The sequence below is a fragment of the Acartia tonsa genome, chromosome 2 (genome assembly GCF_053477335.1).
Source record: "Acartia tonsa isolate MP-2025a chromosome 2, ASM5347733v1, whole genome shotgun sequence".
NCBI classification, from domain to species: domain Eukaryota; kingdom Metazoa; phylum Arthropoda; class Copepoda; order Calanoida; family Acartiidae; genus Acartia; species Acartia tonsa.
The window spans coordinates 59,038,035-59,055,623 of record NC_137261.1 but is presented as its reverse complement, the minus strand read 5'-3'; the positions used below and the strand labels follow the sequence as shown (position 1 = coordinate 59,055,623).

The 17,589-nt window shown below is 35.4% G+C and overlaps 1 protein-coding gene across 1 annotated transcript; it reads right to left on the bottom strand.

Moving 5' to 3' along the window:
* Positions 1-13,454: 13,454 nt before the first annotated feature.
* Positions 13,455-17,272, bottom strand: LOC145312635 (uncharacterized). The gene is made up of 4 exons (XM_080151896.1): positions 17,237-17,272; positions 17,009-17,151; positions 15,996-16,419; positions 13,455-15,575 (listed from the first exon to the last, which is right to left on the bottom strand). Exons 1-4 carry the CDS (start codon positions 17,270-17,272, stop codon positions 13,455-13,457), a joined length of 2,724 nt encoding a protein of 907 aa, XP_080008022.1.
* Positions 17,273-17,589: the final 317 nt, after the last annotated feature.

The window sequence follows — 17,589 nt, the reverse complement described above, 5'->3', positions numbered from 1 at the left end:
GTTATTTATACATCAACCACCTCCGGCGAACCGTTAAGCCATTATTCACCGCCAAAGGCGGAATTTTGACCTTTTTTACCGTTCTCGAGGTTTTAACGAGCATTTTTGGTAAGAAGGCGTTGATTTATCAAGATCACTCTTAAATACTTTTATTTAGGCTATTTTATTTACTAAATTTCATATGAAGTAAAATTTTTTCTATATCCAACCAATTTTTGTCAAAAGGAATTTTAAATGGACGTGATTTATGTTTCTTTTATTACTAATGTTATATCAATTATTAATATTATATTCACTACATTCACTTGTTTTAACAATTGAAATCCATCTTGACGAAAAAGGGTTAAATGCACAAAAATTTTTACTTCACATGAAATTTAGTAAATAAAATAGCCTAAATAAAAGTATTTCAGAGTGATCTTGATAAATCAACGCCTTCTTACCAAAAATGCTCGTTAAAACCTCGAGAACGGTAAAAAAGGTCAAAATTCCGCCTTTGGCGGTGAATAACGGCTAAACGGTTCGCCGGAGGTGGTTGATGTATAAATAACAAATTATGTGCCTTAAAAAGTTGTACAAAAATGAAGAAATAGTCTCTGGTCCTAAAACGACTCCTTCCCCCCAAAAAGGGGCAAAAACCACCATTTTTTAAAAACATGCACAGGGTGTCCCAAAAGTGTGTAAATTTGTAAAATAGGCAAATATTATTGTTATTAGTCAAAATCTGTATCTATATGACTGTTTTAGGTAACTTAAAAAAATAAAAAAATAAAAAAAAATTCTCATTTTTTTGAATATACAGGGTGTCCAAAAAATATAAAAATTGTAATCTGGTCAGAAAACACTATGGCCTAACATACTTAGATACTTTGTATGCTAATTTGAAAAAAATAATCAATTTGGACCAATTTTTAGCTCTACAGACGCAAAAATCACTTTTACAGGGTGTTTCAAAAATTTCTCAGGTGTCCGAATTTGGAGTTACCAGGCCAAATTTACTTCATATGTGTTGTAAAATGGATGATATTCACTCTCAAGGCAAGAAATGGGCAAAATTCGTTTCCTGACAGTGTCAAAAGTTTAAAAAACCTGTTTTGACATTTTTCTTGGGACACCCTGTAATTCTTGATTTTTGTGATTTTAAAGACAAATTCTATATTGTACCCATCTGGGGGATTAATTTGATATATAAAACATGTATGTAAGTTGAAAATTAATGTAAAAATGTTAAACTTGAAAATCATGAAAAAATTGCTTTTTTTTCATTGTGAAAACACCACAGTAAGAAAATGCGCGAAAAATCGGACTTTAAATGGATTAAGAAGGTTAAAAATCACCCAGCCCTTAGTTTTATGACCAAATGAAGGGGACTGGAAGTTTTTATCAAAATCTGAGACCTCATGCAGAAAAATGTTTTTTTCGTAAATAATGAGCCAATATACAAAATTACCCATTATGAAATTAAAAGTTTTGGCCTTGCTAGTTTATAAAACCAACAGATATATATGTATATACGGATAAATACCTACCTCCCTTTTTCAATGACATTTTTTGTCTGCTAGCAAATTGTTTTCTGCTACATGGCTTGGTTGATATTCTCGACGCCATTGGTAGATTTTTAATGAATGACCCAATTGAGAGTCGGTACAAGGATGTTAGGACGGGGAGATACAGTTATTTAAGCCCTTCCCCCCTCTAGTGTTTTACTCTAATGTACAACCCAAACGAGATTTTTCAAAAGTAAGTTGGATCATGGAAAGAAAACAAAGTCATTCCTTAATTAGGACAGAAGTCACCTTCCTAGGAAGGACATAAGTAGCTTCCCTTATGTGAGAATTTGTTAGATGAAGGGCATAACTTGTCTCCCTTAACAAAGATTTTGCAAGATGAAGGACATAAGTAGCCTCCCTTCACCACACAAAACCTAGCTTTTTGGTCCTTCACATAGCAAAATCTTGCATAAAATAGTTTATCTGTCCTTCACATAGCAAATTCTTGCAAAACATAGCATTTATGTCCTTCACATAGCAAATTCTTGCAAAACATAGCAAATTCTTGCAAATCATAGCAAATTCTTGCAAAACATAGCATTTATGTCCTTCACATAGCAAATTCTTGCAAAAAATAGCAAATTCTTGCAAAAAATAGCAAATTCTTGCAAAACATAGCATTTCTGTCCTTCACATAGCAAATTCTTGCAAAACATAGCAAATTCTTGCAAAACATAGCAAATTCTTGCAAAACATAGCATTTATGTCCTTCACATAGCAAATTCTTGCAAAACATAGCAAATTCTTGCAAAACATAGCATTTCTGTCCTTCACATAGCAAATTCTTGGAAAACATAGCAAATTCTTGGAAAACTTAGCATTTCTGTCCTTAACATAGCATTTTGGTCCTTCACATAGCAAAATCTCACAAAACATAGGTTTTTCTGACCTTTTTCTACCAGGAGATCAGAACTAAATCAGAACACACATAACAAGAGTTTTTACATAATACATTAAGATTATCAATTATGCATTTAACTCTGCATAAATTATGATAATTCATTATTATTACCCCTCGCCCCCCCCCTATTTAAAATTTACCCCTGCATAAATTATGATAATTTATGCTGAGTTAAATGTACTGTTTGAACTTCTATCTAACAGGATATGAGAACTGGGAGGTTGTGACACAAAAGAGGCCAGCTATGGTGCCATGTAGGAAAAGTGGCATTGCATTCTAGGGCCTAAAAGGCGTCATAGCTGGCCCCTTTTCAGTCCATCATATGACATGGGAAGGAGGTTGAGGAGCATTTTATGCAGTCTAAATTCCCAAGAATGCAATGCCACTTTTCCTACATGGCACCACCTCCCATGTCATATGATGGACACAAAAGAGGCCAGCTTTGACACCTTTTAGGAAAAGTGGCATAGCATAATGGAATTTAGGCTGCATAAAATGCTCCTCAACCTCCTTCCCATGTCATATGATGGACTGAAAAGGGGCCAATTGAATAATTGTTAATCTGAATGTACTATGTAAACACTCTTGTTATGTGTGTTCTGATTAAGTTCTCATATCCTGTTAGATAGAAGTTCAAACAGTACATTTAACTCAGCATAAATTATCATAATTTATGCAGGGGTAAATTTTAAATAGGGGGGGGGGCGAGGGGTAATAATAATGAATTATCATAATTTATGCAGAGTTAAATGCATAATTGATAATCTTAATGTATTATGTAAAAACTCTTGTTATGTGTGTTCTGATTTAGTTCTGATCTCCTGGTAGAAAAAGGTCAGAAAAACCTATGTTTTGTGAGATTTTGCTATGTGAAGGACCAAAATGCTATGCTAAGGACAGAAATGCTAAGTTTTCCAAGAATTTGCTATGTTTTGCAAGAATTTGCTATGTGAAGGACAGAAATGCTATGTTTTGCAAGAATTTGCTATGTTTTGCAAGAATTTGCTATGTGAAGGACATAAATGCTATGTTTTGCAAGAATTTGCTATGTTTTGCAAGAATTTGCTATGTGAAGGACATAAATGCTATGTTTTGCAAGAATTTGCTATGTGAAGGACATAAATGCTATGTTTTGCAAGAATTTGCTATGTTTTGCAAGAATTTGCTATGTTTTGCAAGAATTTGCTATATGAAGGACATAAATGCATTGTTTTGCAAGAATTTGCTATGTTTTGCAAGAATTTGCTATGTGAAGGACATAAATGCTATGTTTTGCAAGAATTTGCTATGTTTTGCAAGAATTTGCTATGTGAATGACAGAAATGCTATGTTTTGTGAGGTTTTGCTATGTGAAGGACAGAAAAGCTAAGTTTTGCAACTTGAAGGACATAAGCAGCCTTCCTAATGTAAAAATTTGTCAGACAAAGGACATAAGTCACCTCCCTTAAGTTAGATTTTGTTAGATGAAGGACATAAGTAGTCTTCCTTAGACCAATTTCCAGTGACTTCTGTCCTAATTAGGAATGACTTTGTTTTCTTTCCATGATCCAATAAGTTTTTTATTCTGCTTACAATAATTTCGCATCAATGCAAAAACATTATTTAGCTGTAGGTGACTGTTTTTACTATTCAGCATCTATATGCAAATTTTATCATACCCAAAAAAGTTCCTTGGTTAGAGTATGCGTTAGTTTATTAAAGGAGGGGGTGGGGGGTGATTATCCCTCATAAATAAATATTCTATAACATTTGAAAAAGAAAAAGTAGTGAAGTAAAGTAAAGGTCAGAATTTGTATTCCAGTAAGGCTTTTCGAAACCGATTAATATCCACTGGATTAAAACCGGTAATACGTTGCTATACTTAATTTTTCATTGTAGCTGAGAACCGGTTCTTATCCAGCGGATATTAATTGGTTTCAAAGCCATACTTAAAAAAATCTTCCATTAATACAACTTGCGCGGGAATTTTTTTTAATATAATCGCAAATACATGCAAATCATATTTGAAGGAGAGAGGTTAGGCTGTTAGTGTTGGAGCTACTCTATAACTCTCTCTGTCATTTTTTCATGTAAATATATGTCTATTAACGCTGCTTTTATAATGGCATATATGTTGTAAAAATGACAGCACAAAGCACTTTTTTCAATAATGACAAAAATTAACAGATGTGATGCAACATTAGAGTAAAACGCTAGAGGGAGAAAGGGTTAAATAACTGTATCTCCCTATCGCAACCATCTTGTGAATGTGCAACCTTTCTATTGGGTCATTGTAAATCAACCAATAGCGTCTCTTATATTAACACAGCCAAGTAGCAGAAAATAATTTAGAAGCAGACGAAAGAGGTCTTTGAAAAAGAAAGGGAGGTAGTTGTCTTTATATACATCTATACTATAGATCTGTTTATGAAACTATAATTATTTTCAGGAAAGCTTTTCCTTGCCATAAGTTGCAGCAGGGTAGTTTTCTGTAAATTGCAGCTTACAATTTAATCAACCATTTCTTATGATAGCGACTGCAGCACTCCTCTTAGCATATTCGAAGGGAAAGAAATGCCAAAAATATGGCTTTAAACCATACCGAGACATTAATCTCTAAAAATTAATTTCTTAATATCATCTTGGGACCTATGTAAACCTTCTTTAATAAGAAAACCAAATCCGTTCGTTCGGTAGTTATCGAAATCTTAAACTACAGACAAAAAAATAATACTTTACATGAAAGGGTTACAATTTATTTTTATTTTTTTGTACGATAGGAGAGAAAAGTAAAGACGAAGCCCAATCTGTGCCACTTTTGCACAACTTCTGATTCCTATGACGTCATAAAATGAGGAAGATGAGAGGAGAAGTAGAAACGAAAACCCCTAAAAAAGAGATGAAGAATCCATTATTTTTATTACGTCACAGGAATCAAAAGTGGTACAGATTGGGCTTCGTCAAAAGTAAAGTATGTAAGAGTTATTTGTCGCAAAGTAGTATAGAAAACTTTCCGCGGATTATAAAATAAAAAAAATATGAAATTAAAACCAGTTTTGTTATGATATTTATTTTAGTTTCGTGGAAAATTGTCTGTAATACGATGCTATCCATGATTTTTCAGTATGGCTGAGAACCGGTTCTTATCCTGTGAATATCAATCGGTTTCGAAGCCATACTGGATAAGTTTTTTTTTATCGCATCGATGTAACAACGACAGCTTTTCCTGGATATTAAAATGAAAAATTACATAATACATTTTTTTAGCCCAGAAGACCGACTCTAATCATAATAAAAAGCTATGCTTTTTAAATATAAGAAGATAACTTTATAAGTAATTTTAATGTTTTTATTAAGTAAACTTACTTGAAAACAGAAAAATTGAAGACGAAATATTTTATCTTCAGGTTTATTCTCCCTCCTTGCCTGCTTGGGGGTAAAATTAAAATTAGTACCTTTTAACGACCAGTTTAAATCAAAGAAAATTTTGTTGTCAACGTTGACACTTTGCCGAGATTGATCACTTTTTAAAGTAATTAAGTCGCAACCTTGAAATAGGCTCAAAAAGGGCGACAGCTACTCTGTAGGTCGAAAATGTACGAATGTTTAATAAGTACAAGAGCCAATAACCTCTATAATAAACAGTGGCGTGCGAAGCACTTTGTCTTGGGGGGGGCATTTTGAAGATTTTGTAAAATTTTGCCCCCCCCTAAATCAAAGTGCCCCGGGGGGGCACTTTGCTTTAGGGGGGGGCATTTTGATTATATATACTAATTTTAAATAAGGGCGTTTTAAGGGGTGGGATTATTTGATTATGGGCCTCCTAGTCCTTATCCCTTCTTCCCCATCCCTTCCCCCATCCCTGTTTCCCATTTATATCCCCCACCTCTTCCCCCCCCATCTCTTCCCCCCCTCATCTCCCCCCCCCCCCATCTCTTCTCCCCCATCCCTTCTCCCCACCCTGCAATGACCGAAGGGAAGGGAGCTAGAAAGCATCTTCGAAAAAATAGTACAGAAGATAAATTAACCTTTCCACCCCCCCCCCCCCCCCCCCCCTCCACCATTTTTAATGGGTGGAAGGGGATGTTATAAAATCTCAGCAGGAAGGATGAATAACCCCATTAAAAAAAATTGGAGGGGGGGGGAGATAAAAACACTCATTTTGGAAATAATTTACCAAAAATTAACCTAATATGAGAAAATGATATTAAATATTTCTTTATTGTTTGACAACAAGGATGACAACATCTTTAAGTAGCAAAGCACAAAAAATCATTAATAAGAATACAGACAAGTAGATTTAAAGAGCATCTGTTGAAATAAATATATATTTTAGGTAGAAAAAGTGACAAATCCTTTTTCCTGTATGTTGTGTGATGACAGTCAAAGTAAATTACATACTGGATGCTTGAAACAGCGAGAAATTTTATTTTTTTAATATTATAATCCACAAAAAAATCTATTGTACCATAAAAACCAAAGATATAATGAACTGTGTAAAAAATAAAAAAAATTACTTTCATTGTGATAAAAAGCAGAAACTATTTGGAAGGGCGCGAAGCGCAAATTTTTTTCTTCAAATATGCAGGGAGGGAGGGGTTTTTGGGCTAGTTACTACACTAGTCCCCAATATTTCATAGCAGAAAACATTTGGAAGGGCGCGAAGCGCAAATTTTTTTCTTCAAATATGCAGGGGGAAGGGGTTTTTGGGTTATTTATTACACTAGTCCCCAAAATTTCATAGCAGAAACCATTTGGAAGGGCGCGATACACAAATTTTTTTCTTCAAATATGCAGGGAGGGAGGGGTTTTTGGGCTATTTATTACACTAGTCCCCAAATTTCATATAAAATTTTCTTATTCGTTGGCTCAACAACTTTGGGGACTTTAATGGAATTTTGATTGGTTGGTTAATTAAGTCGAGTTTCCATACATTTCATCCACTAATTGTAATCTATATAAGGTAATTTTGTGTATCATCATTGGGGATGTACAAAATTTCTTTGGTAAAAAGTTTATATTATACAAAATAAAATACTTCCTACAACCTGGTTTGTTATGTTCAGTGAAAAAAGATTATGACCTAATTTCTACACTAATTAAAAAATTTGGTAAGGTTAAATGAATAGTAACTGTCTGTTTGGCGCGAAGCGCAAAAATTTTTTTTTGGAGTATTTCTTGATCTTTTTTTTTGGAAACTGGGATAGTTTTGCTTTTTGTAGGGTAGGGGGCAAAAAGGGGCATTTTTGTTGACCAGGGGGGGGGCAAAATGGGGCATTTTTTAACATTTAGGGGGGGGCAGGGGGGGCGGTTGCTAGGGGGGGGGCAGGGGGGTGGCGTTTTGGTCGCTAGGGGGGGGCGATTGCCCCAAATGCCCCCTTCGGTTCGCACGCCACTGATAATAAACCTAAAAAAGTGATATTTTCTTTTAATAAACCACTATATTTATTACTAGCGGCTACGCCCCTAGAGGCCTCTAGTGGCACTTTAAATGTTTTTGTTTGTTAAATTCAATTTTTTCTGTACGATACCACCTTATTTGACGTTGAAGTCTCCCCTAAGGGGGGGATTTTTTTGTTTTTTGGGGGGTTAGGGGTGTCCCACCCCCCAAGAAAATATCTTAAAACCACCACAGGACCAGTAGGTATATTCCCTGAAGAGTAGAGCCCATTCGGTTTAGCGGTTACCGAGATCTTAAGCTTCAGACGGACAGACAGACGGACAGACGGACAGACGGACAGACAGACATCGTTCTACTTTGTATTATAGATTTATTGAATATTTTCATTATCTTATTTTTTAAACTCGATAAAACCGTCTGTACAGAATTTGCACTGTGCAAACTATGACCCTGAATCTTCTTATCATCTCAAATAGTGTCACCAGAAAACTACCTATTATACTGTTCCCAAACACATTCTCCCATCCCTTAACTGTAAAATTCTGCTGACTTTTATTAATTCTTGATTAGTTATTCTTACCAATCTTTAAAAAAACAGTTTTTTTTGCGGATATGACAAAACACATTTTAGAAAGGAGTTTGAAATAAAGGAAACATTTGTTAATTATTTGTAGAACAAGTTGTAATTATGGGTGTGCCTTCCCTTTCACAAGAATCACTCTCTTTATCAAATCACTAGCTTAGAATAAACGTATAAGTATAGATGTATAACACATATAGTGGTGGAGACCCTTTTGTTTTGCTAGCAAATTGCTTTTTATTCTTTTGTAGGTACTCGGCTGTGTTTATATTTCCGACGCTATAAGCTGATTTCAAAGACCCAATACAAATTGGGACAGGGTCTCCGCCCTGTGAGTAGAGTTATATATAGCTCTTTCCCCTCATATTCTTTAACTTTAATCCTCTATCTAGGCCGGGTGAGGGGGAGGGGAAATACAACCCGTTACTTTCAATTTTAGTTTTTAAAATTAAAATTAAAAATTTTTGTGGAAGTATTTTTAGCTTCCCTTAATTAGTAATAAACCTTCCCATTATAAAGAAGAACCATATCGGTTCAGTGGTTAGTGAGATCCTTCGATACATAGACACAGAACTTGTTTTTTATTATAAGGATATTGGTGTATTTTTGAGTTAACGTGCGTAAATGAATGCACAATGTAATTAGATCCAGAGACAGTGAGTTTCATCCTGAAAATATATTGTAAAACAAAACAAACGAAATTTAAATCCACTGGCATGCACAGCTATTCAACAGGGGATATCACAACATTAGGCGATGAAAAAGGGTAACACAGGCCTTCCCAATTTCAATTTTGGGGAGGTGTTGAAACCCCAATTTACACCTCTACTGCACGCCATTGTTTTAATCTAAATAACGATGAACTGAAAATAGTTGCCGAATGTGTACGCAGTTTCCTGAGTGTTTCCTCATCCTAGCTCAATATTTACTACTAGCTAAAAAAGCTTCAAACTTCAAAAAAAAAATGAAAATTTAAAAAATTCAAATTTATAATGTATACATCGTTCATACATTCAAATTTTGATTTTTTAAAGGGAAGTTTGAAGATTTGTAGCTAGTAGTAAATATTGAGCTAGGATGAGGAAACACCTAGGAAACTGCGTACACATTCGGCAACTATTTTCAGTTCATCTAAATAACCTTACAATAAGTCAGGAATATTAAGCAATAAGACAATGGACGATAAATTAATTAATTTACTACACCCCCAATTATAATTAACAAAATTATATCTTTTTATATAAAACGATTGGTATAAAAGTTAGAACACTGTTGGTTTTTACAACAATATTTTACACAACTAAAAAAGTTGTTTAAAATTCTTTTTTTTGTAATATACATCCATGTTTCTTGCAATTAAAGAAAAAACCTACTAACTTTAAAATATAGCAATTAAAGAAGTCTTGAAAAAAAATATTTTTGAATGTCTCCAACACTTAAGAGCATTTACCTCTCTATAATTAACATAATTACATCCAATTTTTTTTTTTTAAAGAACCCTATTTAGATTACTTTTATGTAAAAAAACTAAGATTATTATTAGAAAAAACTAATCGTTTAAAGCAATAAATAAGTAGATGTTTAATTTCAATTGGTGGAGACACTTTAGCATAGCATATTGACGAAGCCCAATCTGTACCACTTTTGACGTCATATTCTCCATCTCTTTTTTAGAGATTTTCTTTCCCACTTCTCCTCTCATCTCCCTCATTTTATGACGTCACAGGAATCAAAAGTGGTAAAAATTGGGCTTCGTCTAGCATATTGCTTTTTGTTCTTTTGTAGGGACTCGGCTGTTTTTATATTTCCGACGCAATTAGCTGATATTAAAGGCCCAATACAAAACCGGGACAGGGTTTCTGCCCTTTAGAAAGACCATTAAGATATCTAGAACAGCCTAATTCAAATAAATGTTTTTACAAGGCGGAGCTTCCCTTAAATGTTATTCTTTTTCTTCTATCAATATCTGAAATAAATGGATATAGTACAAGTGGATATATTGTCAGAGAAAACTTGTTGTCAGATTAGGTTGCTTATATGGACATCATTAATGGTTCGTTCATCCAGTAGGAGGTAAAGGAAGGTGGATAGAGGGTATCTTTATTTTAGCCAGATACGAGCATGCCTTTCTTAGAGAACATAAAAATGTTGTGCAACATCCAATTAATAATATATCGATTGTAAAATAGTTGGCCGGGAACCAACTATTTTAATTTTCAAGCTTCTTGAATGCATTTTTTAACAAGGAGGAAAACATCCATAAAAGCGAAGCATAATATTAATTTATAAGTCGAAACAAAATTGTTTATAATTTTGTTGCATATTTTCGTGAACACAGAATACTTGCATTTGATTTTTTAAATGCTTCTCTAATATTATTTTGACTTGTTGTCCTAGGAATTATTTGTCCAAAACTAAGATGAATAGAATAATTATTTATTGATATTTTTTTTTATAAATCTAAAAAAAGTCAGTATTTTTGACCATGGATCTAAATGGATAGGACAATGGCCGATGAATTAATGTACATTGTACATCCCCTAATTATTATCTCTTCTATAGATCACAATAAGTGGATGAAACGTTTGGACACTGAACTTAATGAACCAACCAATCAAAAGTTGTCAGGCCAACGAATAATAAAACCGAACTAATATAAAATCTTGGTGACTAGTACGTGTAATAATAAACAGCCCAATGTCCCCTCCCTCCCTGATTTTTGCCGCTATTTTGTGAAATACTTGGAAACAAAATTAGGGTGCATATTTGTAAAGGATTTTAAATACTACTTGCCAAAAAAAAGACAACTTTAAACCATTTTTACCCTTCAGTGAACTTACATAACTGTAAGAGGATTGATAGATACAAATATGCAACAAAAATGTAGCTTTAACAAGAAAATTGCTGAGTTTAAATGAACCAGGACAATTTTGTCCATAAGAAGCAAACCAACGACAAACCCAAAACTGTCCCAGTTTTGAGCAAGACGATTCCAGTTACGTCATATACGTTTCAGGAAAGAAAAAAAAGGGGGGGGGGAAGAAAATTTCTTCAAAAGAGATGGGAGGAAAGGAAAGAGATTTTCGTCCCCACTTCCCTTTTTATATGACGTCACAGGAATCGTCTTGCTCAAAACTGGGACAGTTTAGGGTTTATCAAACCAACAAAAATGTATTCAAAATTTTATTAACATGTTCTTTTGATTTAAAACTTACTGGAAACTTTTATTAGAATTAAAATTATACAATATCATTGTACAATGTCCGTTAAAATCTCGGTAATCACGGTATTAATTTATTCTGACTTTAAAGGAAGCCTTATATAAGGCATTATCTTTTTTCATCGGTTTTAAAAGAAAATCGCTAAAACGATAGGCAAAATTTTAATCAATGTTAATAGTTTTAATAGATTAGTTAAAATACATGCTAAAAATTGCATACTTAATATTATGTATAATAAGGATGAGAAGGAAGAAAGCGAAGGAAGGACAAACAAACAATAACTCTTGTAGAATTCGCTTGTAATATACTAGGAAACATAATTCAAAAAATCAAATTAATAGGATATTCATGTAATACAAAAAGTTCTTGTCAAAAATTGTTTTAAATGGACGTACGGACCTTTTTGTAACGATTATAGAGTTGCTACGATTCCTAAAAGGTACATGAATGTTAAAGGAATCACCATGCAAAGTTTGAAATTGATAGAACAATTCTAAAATGTCTAAATCAACGAAAATAGCTAACCGTTAAGGACGTACGAACATACCTGTAAAATACCTCTTATGGGCGAGGCTGACAGCCCGAGACCAAAACCAGTCCGAGTCCACCAGCCCAGGAAAACTAAGGGGAGCAGTAGTGTCCCCTTTTCTGTCCAATCACCCTAAATAATTCTAGTTTAGTCATGTTAATCTTTCTAGGTTTACCCTTGACCTCACCCTTATATCCCCGCTAGAGCCGCAGCTCTTAGAGGGATTTTTATGGGGCGAGTTAGAGTTTCCCTTTCTCTTTATTCCTGAAATGGTTTAGATTAGTGTAACTGAGTCCAGACTTCCTAAAACTAGTTTATAAGGTTAGTAGGGAAAGATTTGGTGAAAGTGTAAAACGTAGGTGGTAACCGTGCGCGCGCTTGTAATTTTTCAAGGGAAAGTTTTCAGTTGTAGATAAAACCATTGAACTGTTGATTAAAAATGTCTTTTAATGCAAACATGGAGTTTTGGACTGAGATGAGTGAGCGTTTGCAAGGTTTGCGAGCGGCTCTGATGGGTAAGGCTGATCGGACTGACGAGGAAAATGTCAAGAGAGAGATTGCAAGAAGCATGTATAAGAATGGATGGCTAACAACCCAGCTAGAGTACAGCCGTCCCACCCCTGAGCAATCTGCTGATGCCCAAGCTGATGAGTTGGCAGCGCTCCAGCACGAGGTTGATATGCATGAAGCTGCGGTTGTCGCTATTTAAGGCTTTCAGCCTTAATACCTAGTTAAACTGATCTAATTTTCAAGATTTCCAGACTTAACTAACTAAGTTTTATCATGAAAAATGTTGGAGTCCTATCTATCATTTACGAAAGTCTAGCTCTAATAAATCTGATAAGAATCTAATGTAATTTATTATTTATACTGTACCATAACCTGTGCATTAGTTGGATGTTTGCCTGTCAGTAACTCTTAAATGTCTTATATGCGCTGTTAAACAGTTATACACTCATAACGATTACATTATCTTTAATTTAATTTGGCTAGGTTTTAGCCACCTTAACTTGCAAGGTTTTTGCAAGTGAGAGTCAGCTAGTTTTCCTAGCTTCTGTGTAATAATATTGCAAGGTTTTTGCAATTTATTTTTCCTGTGTATCGATGATATCCGTAGCTGTTTAATTTTACCTAAAGATATTTGGCTAGTTTTTAGCCATTCTCGACTTGCAAGATTTTTGCAAGTATGATCATAGCTAGGTTTTCTAGCTTTTGTTACCTAATATTTTTGCAAGGTTTTTGCAAATGCTGGTCGACTAGTTTTCCTAGTCTTATAATATAATAGGCTTATTTTTATTCTAAATAATCGAATCTACGCGTTGCCTTAATAAACTTAAGTACGTTATCAAGGTTAAGGGTGGGTAGGTCTATAACTCGTAAGAAAATATGTCCTAGATGTTGTTGTCTTGCATGGCTGAAGGCTGGGCATTCTGTTAGGTAGTGTTCTACCGTTTCCGCGTCGTCAAATTCTTCGCACTGTTTGCATGTAGGTGCGGCCTCTATTTTCATATTGTTCAGGTGGTAGCCAAGTGTTGCGTGTCCTGTATAGATTTGTGTGATCATGTTCATCATCCTTCTCGGTTTAGTTATCAGTTTTCTCCACAAACCATTCCTGACACTAGGTAGCATCATTTTTGTTTGTCTACATGTTGTGATCCTCTCCCATTCTTTCTGCCAGTTTTTGAAAGTGAAGTCTTTAATTTCCGCTTTTATATTTGCATCTGAGATGGGAATGCATTCTCCAGGTGTGTGTATTTTCATCATCGCCCCTAGCTTCGCTTTTCTATCGGCCACCTCGTTTCCAAGGTGGCCTTCGTGTCCAGGTACCCAGGCCACTAGCACTCTGTTGTCTTCTCCAAGTTTGTTTAGCAGTCTTTTGGTCTCAAAGATAACTTTGCTTCTTATTTGATAGTTTTGGATTGCTGTTATAGCAGAGGTGTTATCAAGGTAGAAATTTACAGTCCTATTCCTTATGTTGTTGGATATGAGTGTGAAGGCTGCTTCTGCCAGCGCTAACAATTCAGCTTGATATACCGTTGTATGGCTACCCAGGTGTTGGGCGCCACTGATTTTAAGTCCTCCTCCAGTGATAATGTAGCCAAAACCTGCTCTTCCTGCCATCTTGCTGCCATCAGTGAAGCATGTAATTACTTCCTGGTCTTTTGTTCCTGGCTTCAGGTTACTTTCCCTAGCTTCTTGTCTAGTGCCAATCTTTGTTTTAAAGTGTGTAGGTACAAATTGTGTATGGACCATTCTGTCTCTTGGTAAAAAGATTGTTTTAATGTTCTTTGCCAGCTTACGTATAATAACTGCATGTGATTTTTCGCTGACTATTTCAGCCTGCTGCACTGTCCAACTGTTGTTCCATATCAGTCTTTTGTAGGTGTTGATACTTTGTGCCTGAAGGTGGAAGACTATAGGTTCTAGTCCCAGCATCACTTCCATCCCCGCCGTGGGGGTGGACTTCATACTATTGAGTATGGCCAGACAACCTTTCCTTTGTACTCTCTCCAGTCTTTTTCTGTTCTTTCCATTTAATCTACCTGAGATACCTTCAATCCAGATCATAGCTGCATACGTCAGGACTGGTCTCACTACCGCTGTGTAAAGCCATCTGCATATCCTTGGGTTGAGCCCCCAATTCTTGGATATCATCCGTCTGCAGTACATCATGGACATGGTTGCTTTGTCTGTTATGTTCCTTATATGAAGATCCCATTTGAGATCACTTCTGAATGTTACTCCAAGATACTTCATGCTTGACACATACTCCAGCTCAGTTTCATTCATGTAAATTTTTGGTAGTACTGGGTTTTTCTTGTTGGTAAACAGCATCAGTTTGGTTTTGCTTGCTGAGAAGCTCAGTCTGTGGTCTGTAGCCCATTCCTCCAGTATATGTATGTCTCTCTGTATATTTTGTGCACAAGATATTTCATCCCAGCCGATTGAGATGTCAAGTATGTCATCCGCAAAAATGTAGAGGTCTGTTGGGTTTCTTTCTGGCATTCTGTCACTTAGATTCTGCTGATTATTATTCCATAGGTGAACGCTTGCAACTGATCCTTGTGGTGTGCCTCTAGTTGTTTGTTTGGAAACCATGACGTCATCATGCATGGCTGTCACTTTTCTGTTTTTAAGCATTATTTCTGTCCACATTACCGTCTGTCTTGATGCTCCCATCCGCTCTAGGTTGTGTATCATCATATTAATGGAGGCATTGTTGAAGGCGGCGTCGATATCTGCGAACAGAACAATCGCACACTCGCCATTCAACTTTGCCTTCTCAATTTTCGCCACTACTGCGTGGAGACAGTCTTCTGTATTGGTGCTTTCCTTGTATGAGAATATTTTCTTACTTGTTTTAGATCTAAGATGGTTTTCACTAACTTCCCAGTAAAGTGTTCTTTCCAAACCCTTTAATAGGAAGCTAGAAAGGCTAATGGGTCTTTTAGATTTAGGATCAAGGCTGTCTTTTTTACCTGGTTTATCAATAAACGCTACCCTGGTGTCTAGCCAGGTTCTAGGGCACTTACTTTCCCTCACACTTCTACGCCATAGCTTCACAATGTCCCCCCCAATAATTTCGATGCCTTTCTGTAAATGACACGGGTAAATACCGTCCATACCTGGAGATTTAAACGGCTTAAAAGATTTTAATGAATTAGTAACTGTTTCAATATTAATAACTTTTTCAATATCAATAAAATTGTTATTATTACTATGGTCATATGGCTCCGTATGTCTGTCATCCTGTTCGTCCGGAAAATGTGTGTTTAATAAGACATTTAAGGTATCCTTGATGTTTTGTGTGTACTCCCCATTAGGTTTTCTCACGGTTCCCAGCTCTCTGTTGTTGTTCATCTTCATCAGTTTCTGTATCCTGGCTGCTGCATCAAGTCTATCCATTTCCTGGCACAAATTGTACCAGGCCTTTTTCTTAGCTGATTTAACTAAAGTATCATGCCTATTTCTAACCGCCCTATATTCTGCTGCTCTTTCTTCATTATTAAATCTACCTACCCTTCTCCTATGAAGATTAACTAACTTCTTACTAGCCTCAAGGTTCGAGCTCCACCATTGTGGACGATTCTTAGATCTTTTCTTAACACTAGGACAACTATCATTGTAGGCACCTATGATATCATCCCTGAGCTGGTCTGCAGCTGTATCTATGTCTACCAAATCAACATTACCTCTTTTGTTCCGCTTTTCTTGTAGCATCTCCTTGTATCTCCGCCAGTTGGTTTTCTTTATACATCTAAAATTATCAGAGTTATTTATGTTAATATTTTCAGTTAGCTCGAAATCTATATACGCATGATCCGAAAAAGATTCAATATCACTGACCCTCCATCCAACGACCCTATTAATCAAAACGTCCGAGACAAAAGTTATGTCTAAAACCTCGCCTCTCAAGATGTTAGAAAAAGTTGGTTTGTTACCTTCATTTAAAACTATAAGGTTTTTTGAAATTATGAATTCAAGTAAGTCTTCTCCCCGTTTTTGGGACTCTGACGAGCCCCAACTCAGATGTCTTGAGTTTACATCTCCCCCAATGATAAGTGGTAAGCTATTAACTCTGGCATATTCAACCAGTTCTATTAGTTTTTTGGCGGGCGGCGATTTTCCTTCCGCCTCTGGTTCACCTGGACAGTAAATAGAACAGAAGATTATTTGTTTATTATTAAACCTGAAAAGAACTGCTGTATGATCCCTATCCGTGAATTGATTAAGTTGGCAACCCCTAACTTCTTTGCTAGTGGCTATACAAGCTCTATTATCATTTTCCTTACTACAGTACACATTAATATTATGAAAAAAATTTTACCTTATTATTTGAAATATACGGTTCTTGAACCAAGATAATTTTTCGTCCAAATCCTGTCCGTTGGGCATTTGTAGTCGTCATCGTTGTATCAGTCCGGTCATGGCTCCCAGTAAGCCTGGCCCCACATTGAACTGTGGCAGAGACAGCTTTGTGTAGGTTGGCCTGGGAGATTGGAGTATTATTTGTTGTTAGTGTTGGATTGGGCAATAGTATCTGGCTCTAATATGCTCTCATACTTCTTGTATGCCTTGTCTCTCAGGTCTTCTTTGACGGCGGTGATCATACCGCCGTCAGACGTACGAACATACTTACTCTAATTATAGAAAAGTTTAGCTTTTAAAAATAAAAATTGCAAATGCAAGAGAGTTTATTTTCTGAGAGAAAAAAAGTTAATATTTGACCCCAAGAAAAAAAACGTTATGAGAGGGGGTTGAATCTAGCTAAATTTTAAGACAGTTTTTAAACGCTAAACATCAATAAGGATATTATTTTTTGAGTTTATCCCTCACAGTTATAAAGAAATCAACCTTATTAAATCATATTAAAAACTACTATAAGAATCAAATCACTTCTAAACATTTTATAATTTTTAGAATCAAA